Genomic DNA, 15,146 nt, shown 5'->3' with positions numbered 1-15,146 from the left:
CTATATCAGGCTTAGCAGGGTGGTCTAAACAGGTGCCTCGCCCGAGTACATTAAGCCCCCCCCGCCCCCCCCCCCCACACACACAGACACACACACACAAACACAAATACAAACACACACCCACACACAAATACACAGGCGCACACACACACACAAGTACTCAGGCACACACACACACACACCTACACACACACACACACACACACACACGTACACACACACACACACACACACACACACACACACACACACACACACACACACACACACACACACACACACACACACACACACACACACACACACACACACACACACATTTCCTGCTATAATTGCCTTAATAACAATCTACATGCACTACAATATCTAATCGACTTGACTAAAAACTTATCAACCATCATTTAATTGACCCTCCCCACATTAGCACCGCGGCTAACCCACAGCCTCCTTCTATATAAAGGGAGCTCCAAGGGCTTCTCTCTATGGTGAATTATGTCTTTCAATCCAACTACCAAATGATGTCTCTTAATCTCCCCTATCCGATGGTGAAAAAAAGAGGGATTAGCTTGTCAAAGCATGGATTTGCCTTGATGGTATATTACAAAATAAATCGTGTTTTTATTTATATCTTGTGTGACTTTGTCGTCTATATTTTAGTGCTCTGTTGCTTAATTTACCTTAAGTAAATTGCACCGTGCTAGGGTACAGTGCCTGGCAGAATGATTGCACAAAAAAACCCATTTGATCTTCTGCCAATGCCTTTTGAATGGCATTCAGCACTGCCTTTTCCTGCTCTTTCATTTCCTTTTTTCCACTCACTCGCTGTAAAGCTGGCATTGCATTGACAGTAGCAGCACTTAGTGTAATTCCCCAGATTGAAAAGCTGTTGCACAATGAAAGATTTCCACTGTGACATTCCCAACAGTTAAAGAAGCACCACAGGATTCGGAGACGTCGTCAATCCCGATGCGGACAACCCCCCGGTTCACCGCACTCTCCCTGTCGCCACGTTCATCTGTAAAATAAGGACAGTTCCGATTAGTGCAGGCAGTACCACAGCGACCGGGGAGGATAAATCCCGAAGAGGAAACTATCGACAAACCTAATTACAACAGCGAGTCTGAAACATTGAGATGAGAGCGGGCCGTACTTCTTTATGACACATGTGGTCGTCTGCAGGTCAGAACACATTCGTCGCGGCGCCGGACGACCATAAAAGAACGGCGATGACGAAGAACCGTGCAAAGAAGAAGTCGGCCGGCAGGAGTTAATCCTCCTTTTGTTTTTCCTTCTTTTTTTGTCACGACTTGTTCGTTCCTTTTTTTTTTTTTTTTTTTGCTTTTTTGTGTCGCCGACCAGTTTGTTGTCATTTGGGCCCTCCCCTCTTTTCCGCATTCTCCCTGTGTTCCTGAACTCATTACAGAGCCATCAGCCCAAGGCGCCAGAGTGCACACCCACAGGGAGCAATAACTGTAAATAAGCGTGACTGCAGGCTCACCGATAACATGCTAGCAGGATGATAACAGGGTCGTCTTAGCGGGCCTGTTGACCTTCTCCTTGCCTTGGGCTCGCCAAGGACCTCTCCACTCCTGCACTTTTATCTCAAATATCTGTCTCTGTCTCTCTCTCTCTCTCTCTCTCTCTCTCTCTCTCTCTCTCTCTCTCTCTCTCTCTCTCTCTGTCTCTCTCTGTCTCTCTCTCTCTCTCTCTCTCTCTCTCTCTCTCTCTCTCTCTCTCTCTCTCTCTCTCTGTCTCTATTTCTCTCCCTCTCTCTCTCTCTCTCTCTCTCTCTCTCTCTCTCTCTCTCTCTCTCTCTCTCTCTCTCTCTCTCTCTCTCTCTCTCTGTCTCTATTTCTCTCCCTCTCTCTCTCTCTCTCTCTCTCTCTCTCTCTCTCTCTCTCTCTCTCTCTCTCTCTCTCTCTCTCTGTCTCTGTCACTCTTTGTCTCCCTCTTTCTTTCTCTGTCTCTGTCACTCTTTCTCTCCCTCTCTCTCTCTCTCTGTCGCTCTTTCTCTCCCTCTCTTTCTCTGTCTCTGTCTCTTTCTCTCTCTCTCTCTCTCTCTCTCTCTCTCTCTCTCTCTCTCTCTCTCTCTCTCTCTCTCTCTCTCTCTCTCTCTCTCTCTCTCTCTCTGTCTCTCTCTCTGCTGGAGCTGCAGTGAAGATTACTCTTGAGAAAGAGCAGGACTGGGAGGAGGAGGGAGATAGGGACTGCATGCAGGATAATAAAGAAAACGAAACAACAACAGAAAACAAAGAGAAGGGGGCGCTGGGAGAGGAGACTGGAGAGCAGAGCAGAGTGCAGACCTGGGCAGATGTTCCTCTGTCAATTCCCCTGTCATGTGTTCCTCTTTTCATCCGCCGCCTGTGTAGACTTCCACATAATTAACTTGTTAAAAGATAACATGGAATTGGAACAAACTTGTATTTAGTGTTGGCAGAGGCCAACCACAACAACAACCACCACATCAAGACACAGAACATGCAGCACCCACGGCAAGATAACATGAGAGAAAGAGATGGTACAATGTCCGGTTTCTGTTGTTGCCGGGGTTAGCCATCCAGTTAGCCCCCCTGCAGACGTGAGTCAACGCCGCCCCCCCCCCCACACCCCCACCCTCCCCTCATGCTAACGTGAAATAGCCTGACAGTTACGTGTCCAGAGCTGCTGGGCTGCAGCGCTGTCTGGACGAGATTGATAATACAATTAAGCTAGTTGCAGGAAGAATGCATCACTATGACCCATTACCACACCAGACCCTTCACATGGAGCATCCCGGCCCTGGCTCCAGGGGTCTTTCTGAGGGAGGGAAGGCGGGGGAAACAATTATAAAAAAGGCCAGCTAGAAAATGTATTTCTCTTTAGGACGTGCAGGCAGGCCTGTACATCATCAGATATGTGTGGGCTGCCTACATATCTCTCAGCTGTCCCCGGGCCTTGCCTTCTTCATCTATAGCGAAAGCGAGGAGCTCGCTGGAGCAGAGACAGACTCATATTAGGCTCCCCACGCAGCCCCCCCCCCCCCCCCCGCCCCTTGTTGTTGCTTATCCACACTGTGTGCTGTATATTGAGATTATTTTCAAGGCAATTTCCTGATAATGCGTCTGAGTATGCAATCATTCCTTGTGTGCCTGGCTCGATACGTTTCTTTCAGATATATTAAATGAGCTCCAGCAAGGAGCCTCGGCCGTAACGACGACCACTTTGCTGCACACGTGGCTCTCCCCCCCTGATGAGGTTTCCAAGGCATGTGCACTGCACGTTGTGCAGCAGCGGGTCAAACAAAAGCACTCTTATCTCGCCCGCCCCTGTGTTATCCACCGGCGCTAGACCGCTAGACATGCGCGGTAATCGATGCATTCCGTTTTGCGACCTGTTAGAGTTGCTTGGGAGAAAGTTGGAGGTGACCTTTTTAATCTGGCCTGGCGATGAAGTGATAAGGCATCAAGGGAGCAGGCGGGCTTTAAGAAGTCATGAGGCGGGAGATTGATGTTGCCTCTGTGACAACCTGCCTTTAGATGAGAGAGAGAGAGGGAGAGAGGGAGAGAGGGAGAGAGAGGAAGGGAGAGAGAGAGGGATAGAGAGAGAGAGGGAGAGGAAGGGAGAGAGAGAGGGAAAGAGAGAGAGAGGGAGAGAGAGAGAGAGAGAGAGAGAAAGAGAGAGAGAGAGAGAGAGAGAGAGAGAGAGAGAGAGAGAGAGAGAGAGAGAGAGAGAGACGATTAGCTGCAGGTCTAAACTGAGACACCTTCACCATGGCTGCTGCTGCTAGCTGGAATCAATTCTCCCTTTATCAGTCCTCCTCTTCCTTGTCTAGGAATCCTCCTCGCACCGCAGAGCAGCCGGGGGAAAAACTGATGTGTTTTCCAATAATGAAATGGAGCACATAGCAAAAATAAGTTTCAAAAGGTAGCTGTACAGCGGATGCAATGCGACCGTCTTCCTTAATCTGGAGCCCGGTGTTGTCCTAGCGAGCTACCCCCTGGCCTAGAGTTGTCGGTGTGCGTCCGTAACTTGTATGTGTGTGTGTGTGTCTGCAAGTGTGTGTTTATAACTTGCGTAATGATTTGACATGACAGAGGCTATTTGGTTGGCGTCGAAAATTGATTTTCAGGCGTTGTTGCCGTCGGTAACCATTTTCTTGTGTCACACAACAGCAAACCGTTCTATTAAAATGAAACATTTTCCTCTGGATTCACATTGGGGCCATGGGTGTGTGACATGACAAAAAACCCTCCCCGTCCCATACGAACGACATGTTGCCAAAACAGCTTAGGATATAATGGACCCGCGCTCCCACGCTCCTGTCTAACACGGCTTGCAGCTGGCGGTACAAGCCAGCTCCACTCAGGGCCTTTAGGCCGGCAGACACGCGAGGAGCTAGCCCTGCTGGTGCTGTATGATGATCCATCTGCATGGCAGAAAGCATCCATCCAGCGCATAGCTACAGGCTGCAGGCCTGCCCATTGTGTGGGCTGAGCACTGTGACTGCTCCCTCTTGTACCTCTGTAATGGGATTACATTAGCCATGTTCTTCTGCTTTCTCTCTTGCTCTTCTCCCCTTCTCGCTCTTCCCCCCTATCGCCTCCTCTCTCTCTCTCTCTCTCTCTCCATCTCTCATTCTCTCTCTCTTTTTCTCTCTCCATCTCTTTTTCTCTCACCCTCTCCGGCTCACCCTCTCTAGCTGTCTCTCTCTCTGTCTCTCTCTCTCTCTCTCTCTCTCTCTCTCTCTCTCTCTCTCTCTCTCTCTCTCTCTCTCTCTCTCTCTCCGTCACTCCCATTTGCATTGTCTCTGTCTCTCACTCTCTTGGTTATCAACATATACATGTAGTCACTGTATAAGATGGCTTCCCTTCGACATTGTGGTCAACGTCTAATAAGGCACATTTTCTTATTCTCATTCTTGCTTACATTTATGTTGATGGTGATACATAACTTGAGGGACAAAGATAAACTGAAAAAGGCAGTTGGGTTTCGACATTTAAGTAAGAAGTGCCTGAAGATGCTGGGAGATGCTCATTTTGTTTATGCTCATTCTGGGAGATACGCATTTTTATTATTTAATTATTTTCCAGAGGAAGAGCGACTTGCTACGCTGCCACATCAGTAGGGATAAGCTGTTAATATAAGCCAATTTGTAAATTTCCTGAAAGCTAAGTTTCTTTCAAGGACAAAGAATATTACTCAGCATAATATTTTGAGTACACCGGCACTGAAGAAGGCTGCATTAATGCACACACTTTTGAGAGATATTTCCAAGACAAGGATCAGCCTATGGGTGTTGATATAATTTAGCAGCCCAAATGAAGGGAGTCTGGTGTGAAAGCAGTGAACAAAAATCCCCCACTGCTTTACAACATGATTAACACTAATGGTCACTATTTTCTTTTTATCTATCGCATCTTAAATCCCTTTTATTGGGATTACAGCGAGACCATCTTTTGACCATTCCGTGCCAGTCAGACGCTAGACTCTATGGTATGGAATAAAAGAGGGCTCATGCTAATGCGCTGGAATCCGTCATCTTCATCATGCTATTCCACAGACTGAACATTACAACCTTGAGGCTGAAGCCATATCTCACTTCAGGCCCCGCGGCGCCAGTTTCTATAACACAGCTGCCCACGGCTGTTAGCTTCTCTGCTGGTGCAGTGTTCATCATGACAGAAAGACAGACAACCATTAAGCCTCCTGTTGCACCTGCCTATATCCATGTGCCCTTTTGGACTCTTTTTCTAACTGCGAAAAAAGTTACTTTTCTCCTCGGGTTAAGGAGAATGATCACCGAATTAATTACATTCATTAACCATGTTACAGGTTATTGCAGCATTAGCAACAGCCGTACAGGCTAAGCTCCTTGGCTTGCGTGGCTAGTGACATCGACTGGCACCAATTTAAGCCAATCAGAATTGGCAATCCCCTACCAAGGTTTTGAATGTCCTTGTGGTACGGTTTTAGTATTTAGGGGTGCTCTTTGAGAACGGTAATTATGTTTTAATAATTAATGTCTTATCATTTATTTTGTATAATCATTGTGTGCTCAGTCTATGTCTTCATCATTTCAATCTCCAAGTCATTATTTGCGTCTTTGTTCAGTTTTTTTTGGGGAGTTGGAAAGTTAAAGACAAAATGATTCATTCAGTATGAAGAAACACGTTTGCTGAAAAAAATAACAAATGCAAATTATTATCACGGTTTGAACAATAAGCCCTGTTTGTTTTTTTGTTTGGTCTGTGTATCTTTAATGTTGTTATTAGCCAACCACCAATCATACACAGATAATATAACCCCGGCGTTTCTCTAACTGCAAATAAAACCATGTCCCTGGGAGAGACAGATTCATGAGCTTTAAGATACCTGCGCTCAGCATTAAGCTTTAATTTAAGATGTATGTTTGCTTTAGCGAGGCTGGGAGACTCCTAATAAAGAAATATCGCGCTCCACTGATTTGCAACAAAGCCCTCAAATGCCTTTAAATCATAACGGAAATTCCTACGGAGGTTGCATTAAATACCGCTACGTTTCCCACAACACGTCTATTGGGGCTTTGACCTTTCGCAAGGCCTCATCAAGGTTACGGTGTTAAATATGTTAACGGCTGATATTTTGCCACACGGGATGATTGATTCCCTGACATACATCTAGTGCTGGTGGAGCAGCTGGTGCTCTGCGAGCGGCGCTATCTCCTCTCTCACTGAATGCTAGCCGCAGCTGGGGCCGGTTCAGCGTCTGGCCTGGGCCGGGCCTTTATTTGCTTTCAATGGCTTTGGATTGTACCGCTAGCCAGCCCATTCCCTGTTTGCCTGTCCGCCCGTCCGCCTCCCTGCCTGCCTGCCTGCCTGCCTGCCTGCCTGCCACCGCGCAGCCAGCCAGCTACTTTGTGCGCGTGTCTGTGTACCATGTGAGCGTGTTGATAAGTATGCATGATTGTTTAACAGATGTGTCTTTGATATTTTTTTCTTGCTTTCATTCAGTGTTTCCCCAGAACACTGCCAAGTGCACCCACATACAGAGTTCTACAAGAGTGGCTTTGCTTGGGAAGGCTCATGAATATAGACTAGAGGTAGCTGGGTCATAGATTTTATTTTGCTCCCCTCCTCATTACATTATCCTCTTAGAGGGGAGGAAGTGGAGGAAGGAAGGAAGGAAGGAAGGAAGGAAGGAAGGAGACGAGCATGAAGGAAGGATGTTTGGTTGTTATCGAAGGCCCGCGTTTGCAAGTATATGCTAGATATGTATTGTGTGCACACTAACACGTAGACATAAAAGCACACACACACACACACACACACACACACACACACACACACACACACACACACACACACACACACACACACACACACACACACACACACACACACACACACACACACACACTCACCCCCTGTTCCGCCCAACATGGTGGAACTTTAGTAGTAAAGGTCATTCATCAACCTTTGCCACTGGGTCTGCTCCAACGGAGAGCGCCTCGCCTCTGTGTCCTCCTGTCTGTAGCTCTGGAGGTATTCGTCGATCTCTCCGCCAGCTGTTCCTCTCCTAATGTCCTTTAGGTGGGCTGGAACGACTTATCTTAAAGTCCACACACCAGCGTGGGGATGAATTGTTGCGGTGGTATTTTCATCCCCGGCTCTCCCCCCGCGTCTCCTAATCAGTCAGAGTGGCGGACTGCTGAGAAGGATTCCATCTCGCCATCAGCGGGCTGGAATGAGACGCCACTCGCCATTAGCGCCGGCGACATGAGCGCATTTAGCCGAAGGGATTCTAATGTAAACACATTCCCCAGGCCCCAGCACAATACGCATGTTTGTGTATTGGCTACTTATGTTTCGTAGAATAGACTGCATATACCTGCGTGTGCGTGTGTGTGTGTGTGTTTATGTGTGTGTGTGTGCCTGCGTGTGTGTATGCGTCTGCATGTGTGTGCTGAATGTAAATGAGATGAAGATCTTTGATGGAAACTGTGTTGTAGTCTATTCCAGGGATCTGGGTAATACATGTATTCTTATGAGCAGCAAGTAGCTTGATGCCACTTCTGTGGGCAGCTTCAATGGTGAAGAACACAGCATGGCATTGTGTGTATGTGTGTGTGTGTGTGTGTGTGTAGGTGTGTGTGTGTGTGTGTGCGCAGGAGGATGGGGGGTGCCTGGTGGATTAAGTCCCTCAGATGGCAGAAGGAGAGGAATCTGCTCTGTCAGTGTGGTGGTTAGCCCATCTGTCTATAATTAGCTGTGTGCTTGTGTGTGTGTGTGTGTGCGTGTTGTTTATGTGTGTATGCATCTATTGTATGTTTGAAAAGGAAAAGTGCCCGAGAGAGAGTTTATTTGCGTGTATGTAAGTATCTGCGCATATGTGTGTGTGTGTGTGTTTGTGTCTGTGTGTGTGTGTGTGTGTTTGTGTACTCTGCGTTTGTGTACTCTGCCACCTGTCACTAGGTGGACAACACTCGGTCTGGACAACGTTAGGAGATGGTGCTGAGCTGTTTGTCTTTTTGCCTGCCCCTGTAAACTCCTCATGCAGAAGGGGAAAAATATGTACTTGAAAAGAGCTGATTGCAATATCTAGGCAAAAGTAATTGCCTAAGTATGCAGTAATAATTCATTATTTTGGCTCTTTTCCTCTTACGCCACCGCGAAGAGGCCTTTCTTCATCTCTGATCCATCGCCGTCATTCAAACTATCACTAATTGCACGACTGCACACGTCTGGATGGAAATCAGAAGAAACACAAAGCTTGTGGTGTAATCCTCTACCTCCAAGTCATCTCAGAGACAGCGCGGATTCTTGGAAGCAGGGGAGACTGTTCCCATTGGATTAATTAGGACTTGGCACATCAGCTGAATATATCCACATTATCAAATATGGAAGTACTGTTCTGTCGTTCTGTGGGGGCCCGTACAGCTGTGTTCCCCTACAGGCAATACACAGAGAGAGATAGGACTGAGCCTGGTAATAACCGCCAGGGGCTTAACGCGACTCAACATCTCAATATGAGCTATTTTGTGTAAAGTTTATTATAGAGTAGCTGTCTAATTACATATATTCTTATTTTTTGCATTAGTCCAAAAAGTGTACATTCGAAAAAAGACAGTGAATTTAAATAGAGTTCATTAAGGACCTGGTATCTTGCTCAGATGCTGACAGGTAGACTGCGGCAATGGGGATTTAACCAAGCACCTCTCTGCCGGGAGTCCAGTACCTTAGCAGGCCCGCTTCATTACCGTCCCGCGTCCAAATCTTTAGTAAAATACATTCCTGAAATGTAGAAAGCGGCAGTGCCGATGGCATGAATGTTATTGTAACCCCTGAAGATGCCCTGAAGATGCCCCTGCAGTTCTACCCACAGCTGTTGCCTGGCACTAACGTGGCTTCCCTCTACCCTGCAGGTAACCTTGGCCGAGTCGACTACATCAGTGAGTTTGAGTTTGACCTTTTCATCCGGCCTGACACCTGCAACCCACGCTTCAGAGTCTGGTTCAACTTCACCGTGGAGAACGTCCGCGAGACACAGGTCAGCCGCCTCTCATGGCATTCACAATTCTCCCTACACAGGATGAGTGGTTCAATGAGAACACAACTATGTATGTTGTATATATTTTGGATCCGATATGGATCGTAATTAGATGTATCAACGTGCACATACATATCTGCTCAGAATTCTGCGTGTATTTCCCCCCCCCCCCCCCTCATTAATCTTCTTAATCCATAACCGATATTATTTGACACTTGTGTGTTCTGTGGTTTTCTTAATGTTAGTTTAATATCATTTTAATGTCATGTTAATTTACCATACAATCCTAGTATGTAAATGTGCTTATTACAGTGAGGTAAATTAATCATAAAGGTGCCATGAGGCATTTTTTGTGTCGTTGTCAATAGTATGTACTGCCTCATAAGATTTCGCAAGCTATATTGATGTGTTAGGCTCTTTCATCCATGATAATATCAATACAACATCATTGTTTCTTCCCCAAAGTCAAGAAAATGTTGTCCACAACATTCAATCAGGAAAGCACATAATTTCCCCCTTGAAAAGAAACAGTACTTATCTACTACCTCTGTCTCTGTGCTGGCTTCTGCCTCATGCCGGCTTAGAGCCCTGTGATTGGCCTAGGGAGCTGGTCACATGCCACAGAGATACTGTTTGCGTGGGAACAGTGGGTGTGGCCAATCAGGGGGGGCTGGGGCGGGGGCTATTGAGTTTTATCCACCCTGATTGTATCACTGTCTTCTCTGGCCACTCTGTCATCCGGGTGCCATTCACAGAGGGGATGAGGATAAAAAACGGCGTCTATTAGTGTTTCAGTACATCTCATGCAAGCTGGGTGAAAAGACAGATAGGCAAAGTGTGATAGTGGACACACACGCGAGAGTGAGGGATGAAGAGGATGAGGACGGACAGGGTGTGGATGTATGCACGGCATGCTGTTGTTGCTGTCTCCTGCAGTGGACCCAGCCCCAACGCCTGGCCTGAGCTATCAGGGCTATCGGCCCATCTCCCTGCAGTGCTGTAGTCAGCACTAATCACATTTTATGGCTCCGAGATGAATGGGAGTCCTCAGCTAGGAGCCGGATCGATCCTGAGGCCAGATAAACCAGCACCAGCAGCCTGCAGTCTGGGCCAACAGGATATTTGCTGTTGTGGCAAAAGAAGGCGGGCGGGCGGGCGGGCGAGGGAGAGAGAGAGAGGGAGAGAGACAGAGAGAAAGAATGAGAGAGAGAGACTGATGGACAGACAGTGAGAGAGCGATAGAGAGAGCGAGTGAGTGAGAGAGCGATGGGAAAGAGAGTGTGCAAGCTTTGAAAACAGTGAGGGAGAGGGATGTAAGAGACAATAAGGACAAACAAAGGGATGAAGCGATAACTGTGTGCACACACTCGGACACAATATGTGCCGCGGCGTGCACAAGGGCAACCCTACAGGTGACAATAACAGGTGGAAAGCCATTTTCATCGCACGCTCCTGAGTTCTCTGCAAAGGCTCTCATAGGCTCTTTTCTTATTTCTATTGCGTATCGGTCCAATTTCCTTCTCCAAAGAGCCTTTGTGTGAATTTAATCTACTCCAGGGGGTCTGCAGAACTGCAGCCCGGGCATGTTTGTGTTGCTGTATTTTTCCGGATAGGGGGGTATTATTCTGTATATACAGTTATGTATATATGCAATAAATGGCCGCGTGTTCGCTCAGCTGTGAATCTCGTTTTTACGCGCCTCCAGTCCGTGACGCCGTTACCATGGAGAAACACAACACACAATGTATAATGGGGAAATAAATAAGGGAATAATGGCATGGGTAAATAAAGCAACTAAGTGCAGCTATGTAGGGAAAGGCTGCGCTATAGAGATATCAGCAGGTTTCTGGGGAAAACTGGGCTGTTGAAGTGTTTCATCCAGCTAAGCCTTGCTAACTCTCAGCCCGAGCCTGGGGAATGGGGGAACTGTAAAAAGCCTGTGATATTGGAAGTGAGATGGCCATTTTGAAGGAATGTAAGCTGGTGAAACAGATTTGGTCTGCCTCAATCAGCTTAGCAGCTTTGTGGAAATTGGCTTCACCGTAGCGGCAGTTATGATGGATGGCCGGACGGATGGATGGATGTCTCTCCCCTGTTTTTTTTTTTTTTGCCTGTCTTTCATTTTTTTTTGTGTGTGTTCCCCAAACCACTCACTCACCTCAAAGCCCATCTGTCCCCCGGTGTGGCGGGAGCGACGCTGGTTAATTAGGTTGCGGCGGTTGGCACCATGTGACGCAACATGACGTCCGTCCGCAGCGCTCTCGGCCGGGGGGGGGGGGGTTTTAGGGCCCCGGCTCCGGGCTGGAGCGGGAAGTGGTTTCGTGCATTGTGGAACGGTGGTGTCATTGTGGATTTGTTCTTTGTAAAGTTCAGTCGGATACGGTTGTAGGTTAATGTGTTATGATTAAGTTTTGATAGAGCATTAGGGAGGATAATTCAACTCTGTCCTTTTTCGCAGTTTGACTTGATTAACGGCGGAGTGAGGCTGTGCGAGCATTTTAATTAAAGGTGACAGAGGTCAAAAGTCACCAAGGAGCCATGTATTTCCTCTTGGTATGGATTTCGCAGGGGGACTTGTTATGTCTAAAATTCGAACTGTTCCTTTTTGTTCAGCCAAGAATGTATTTCGTTTTTATCCTTTTTGAATGTTTTGGATTAATATAGTCTACCCAGACCACTAAAGCTCCGTGCCGGACAAATAGCTTGCTGCCACTTTCACTCTTTGATTCCCAACTACGTTGTTACCTTTGAACAGTGGTCTAGTTTTCAGTCGAGCTGCACAAAGTATCATTAGAAATAGTCATTGCAATGATCATTAGGACCGTCTCCAACGTGAAACCATTGGAAGTGTTTCCAGCAGTGGTGCATTCACGCAAAGTCAGTTAGCCGTAGTTCCTCCCAGGAGTGTTTCATTTGCTCTCACAGAGCACCCGAGCTACTGATGTTAAAAAGGCTGATGCTGACTGGGCCATTGATTTGTAAACAAGCAGTTCACTTTACTACAATGGTAAAAGGATGCTTTCCTTTACAGCATCTCGTTAATCTGCTCCCTTTCTGGAAAGAAAATCACTTTTTTGTTCCCTACCGTTTGCCAAAACGTTCACCAACATGCTACATGCTACATGCTACTGGCTACATGCTACTACACCGTTCTTACTCACCCGGCTCACTCACTGTCACACACACACACACATCTCCCAGTGATACCATCGTGACACATGACTAAGCAATGGCCGGGTGGTTGTGGTCTGGGGGTTGGAGCGGGGGTCTGCCTGGAGCGTGACGGCGAGTGGCATGGCGTGGTGTGGCGCGCGGTGGGGAGGGGGTGGGGGAGGGGGTGCGTGACTACGTGGCGTGGTGGGTGCGTGAAGGACACGACAGTGAGCTATTATCATAGGGGGCCTTCGGGGAGCCATTCTTAGAAGACAAGGCAGTAAAACCTCACACCGAGCACCTTCAAACTCCGCCGCCTTACCGCAGGGGTGATTTGCAAGCTTCACTTGTCCAAGGAAAGCACAATGCGGGGCAGTTACTCTCTGTAATAGGGGGAGAGGACGAGCGAGCGGGCAGAATGGCCCGTGTGGCGCCTTGAATCCCTAAAGGGGTATCCTCGCTTTGGCACAGCCATCTCACCTATTGAAATTCATTGGCAGCGGTGTTATGTAATCAGTCGTGAGGGATAGGTTGGATGGCACATTAAGTTAAACATTAAAATGAGGATGTTAAATCTCTGTCTGGCAGCCATTATGCCACGGTGACGCTAATCAACCGGTGCCACTTTATTTATGCGCTCCAGCATTCTGTATGGAATATGATTAGGCTAGGGCAAGGGCTTTTATAAATGAGTCCATTATATGACGCAAATATAGCGTGTCACAATGTCTAATTGCGCTTTAAAAGGCCTTCAAACGTCGTCTTTGCCGTGATGCTTTTCCAAATGTCTAATTTACATATTGAACTTGAAGCGGTTGGACATTTTTCTTGTCTAGTTTTAATGCACGGAGATGAGCATTTATAAGAACCAGCTGAAGTAAAACACAGAGGACAAGACGATGGATAAAACACAGATTGACTGATCGGATTGCAGAAGAAAGACGCGGAGCTATAAAGCCCTTTGAAGTCCATGACTTGTCCGAAAAGCAGGGTAATGGATCCGCATCGATTCTGCCCTTTTTTCTTTTATTCCAGAAGAGAGAAAAAGAAAAAAAAAAGGAAACCGACGCGGGGAGGGAAGTTATTAGTAGAGGAGCGGGCGCGGTCCTCTTTACAGGAAATGACTCATTTGTGTAGGCAACGCATGTCCGTTGCCTCCCCGCCCGGCCCAGCCCTCTGGTGAAGTGTCTTGACTGCACTTCTCGGAAGGCAGCCTCACGTTGCACTGCGTACCGTCAGCACTGGGCTGGCGTCACTGTCCGACCTCTCCCTGCTGCCTGCTGCCTGCTGCCTGCTCTTTGCTGCCTGCTGCCTGCTGCCTGCTGCCTGCTGCCTGCTGCCTGTTCCCTGCTTCCTGCTCCCTGCGCTGCATAATGGAGGCTCTTATCAGAGCGGGCTGCTCCGTCGGTCCTGGACAATGTTCCGGGCGAAGGGAAGCCGTCCGGCGCCGTATCTGACTCGACTCACTCTCCTCCTTCCCTTTTTTTTTTTCTTTTTTTTACGCACACCGTCATCTCACCCGCCTTTTTTTTCTCTCCGTGACTCCGGGGAGTCGTCCTTTGACGGGAGACCATAGGTGTAGACGCGTACCACGTCACCCCCTCCCAATCCAGCCTCCACCCCCACTCAGCCCCGCCCGGTGTCTTATTACATCCTCCTCCCCCCAATCCGCCCTCTTTCCCTCTCCTCCTCCCCCTCCTCCTCCTCCTCCTCCTCCTCCTCCTCCCTCTCCTCCTCCTCCTCCTCCTCATCCTCCATCTCCTCCTCCTCCTCCTCCCCCGCCTCCTCCTCCTCCTCCTCCCTCTCCTCCTCCTTCTCCTCCTCCCCCTCCTCCTCCTCCTTTCCTCCTCCCCCTCCTCCTCCCTCTCCTGCTCCTCCTCCTCCCCTCCTCCTCCTCCTCCTCCTACCCCCTCTCCTCCTCCTCCTCCTCCTCCTCCTCCTCCCTCTCCTCCCCCTCCTCCTCCTCCTCCCCCCCCTCCTCCCCCCTCGTCTCCCTGCTGCCATGTCCTCTAGTGATCCAGAGGAGGGTGAGTGGCACTGCTAGTGTGACCGGCCAGTGCAATTGTCTGACAGCCTGGGCGGGGGGGACTGATCCTAGCTGGAGTGGCGTCGCGAGGCCGGGTGCGGGGGGGGATGAGCTGCTGTCAACTGACTGGTAATGGTGTTGGTGGCGGCGGGATGGGCGGGGTTGTAGGACTACCATTTGACGGAGGTGTTACCGGGACTCCACTTCAGCCCCTAGCCACGCACGGCTTTGACGGTTTGTCGTTGCGCTGCATGTCTTCGAGGGCTTTGTGCGAGGGGGTATTTGCTTTTGCGTCTTCCTCTCTGCCTCTGTCCTGTGCTCGATGTGCGCACGGGACGCCAGCCGAGCAGTCAGAGCTTGTTCTCTTTCACTATCTCCCGGGGGTTTCCCTGTTGCCCAAAAGAGAGATTGTCGTTTTCACTTCAAGCTGGGGAAAAAAAGAAACATTCAAGGCCCATAAAAG

General features: G+C 48.5%; 1 protein-coding gene across 1 annotated transcript in view; it reads left to right on the top strand.

Moving 5' to 3' along the window:
* Positions 1 to 15,146, top strand: part of agbl4 (AGBL carboxypeptidase 4) — a gene marked incomplete in the record, with an annotated part of 238,584 nt that overhangs the window by 9,552 nt on the left and 213,886 nt on the right. Inside the window, 1 exon segment of the mRNA XM_030372609.1 lies at positions 9,380 to 9,504. Coding sequence (XP_030228469.1) covers positions 9,380 to 9,504 — 125 coding nt within the window.

The sequence above is a fragment of the Gadus morhua genome, chromosome 12, assembly GCF_902167405.1.
Source record: "Gadus morhua chromosome 12, gadMor3.0, whole genome shotgun sequence".
In the NCBI taxonomy this organism is placed as follows: domain Eukaryota; kingdom Metazoa; phylum Chordata; class Actinopteri; order Gadiformes; family Gadidae; genus Gadus; species Gadus morhua.
Note: the sequence above shows the minus strand (reverse complement) of the source record. Positions and strands in the feature narration are given on the sequence as shown.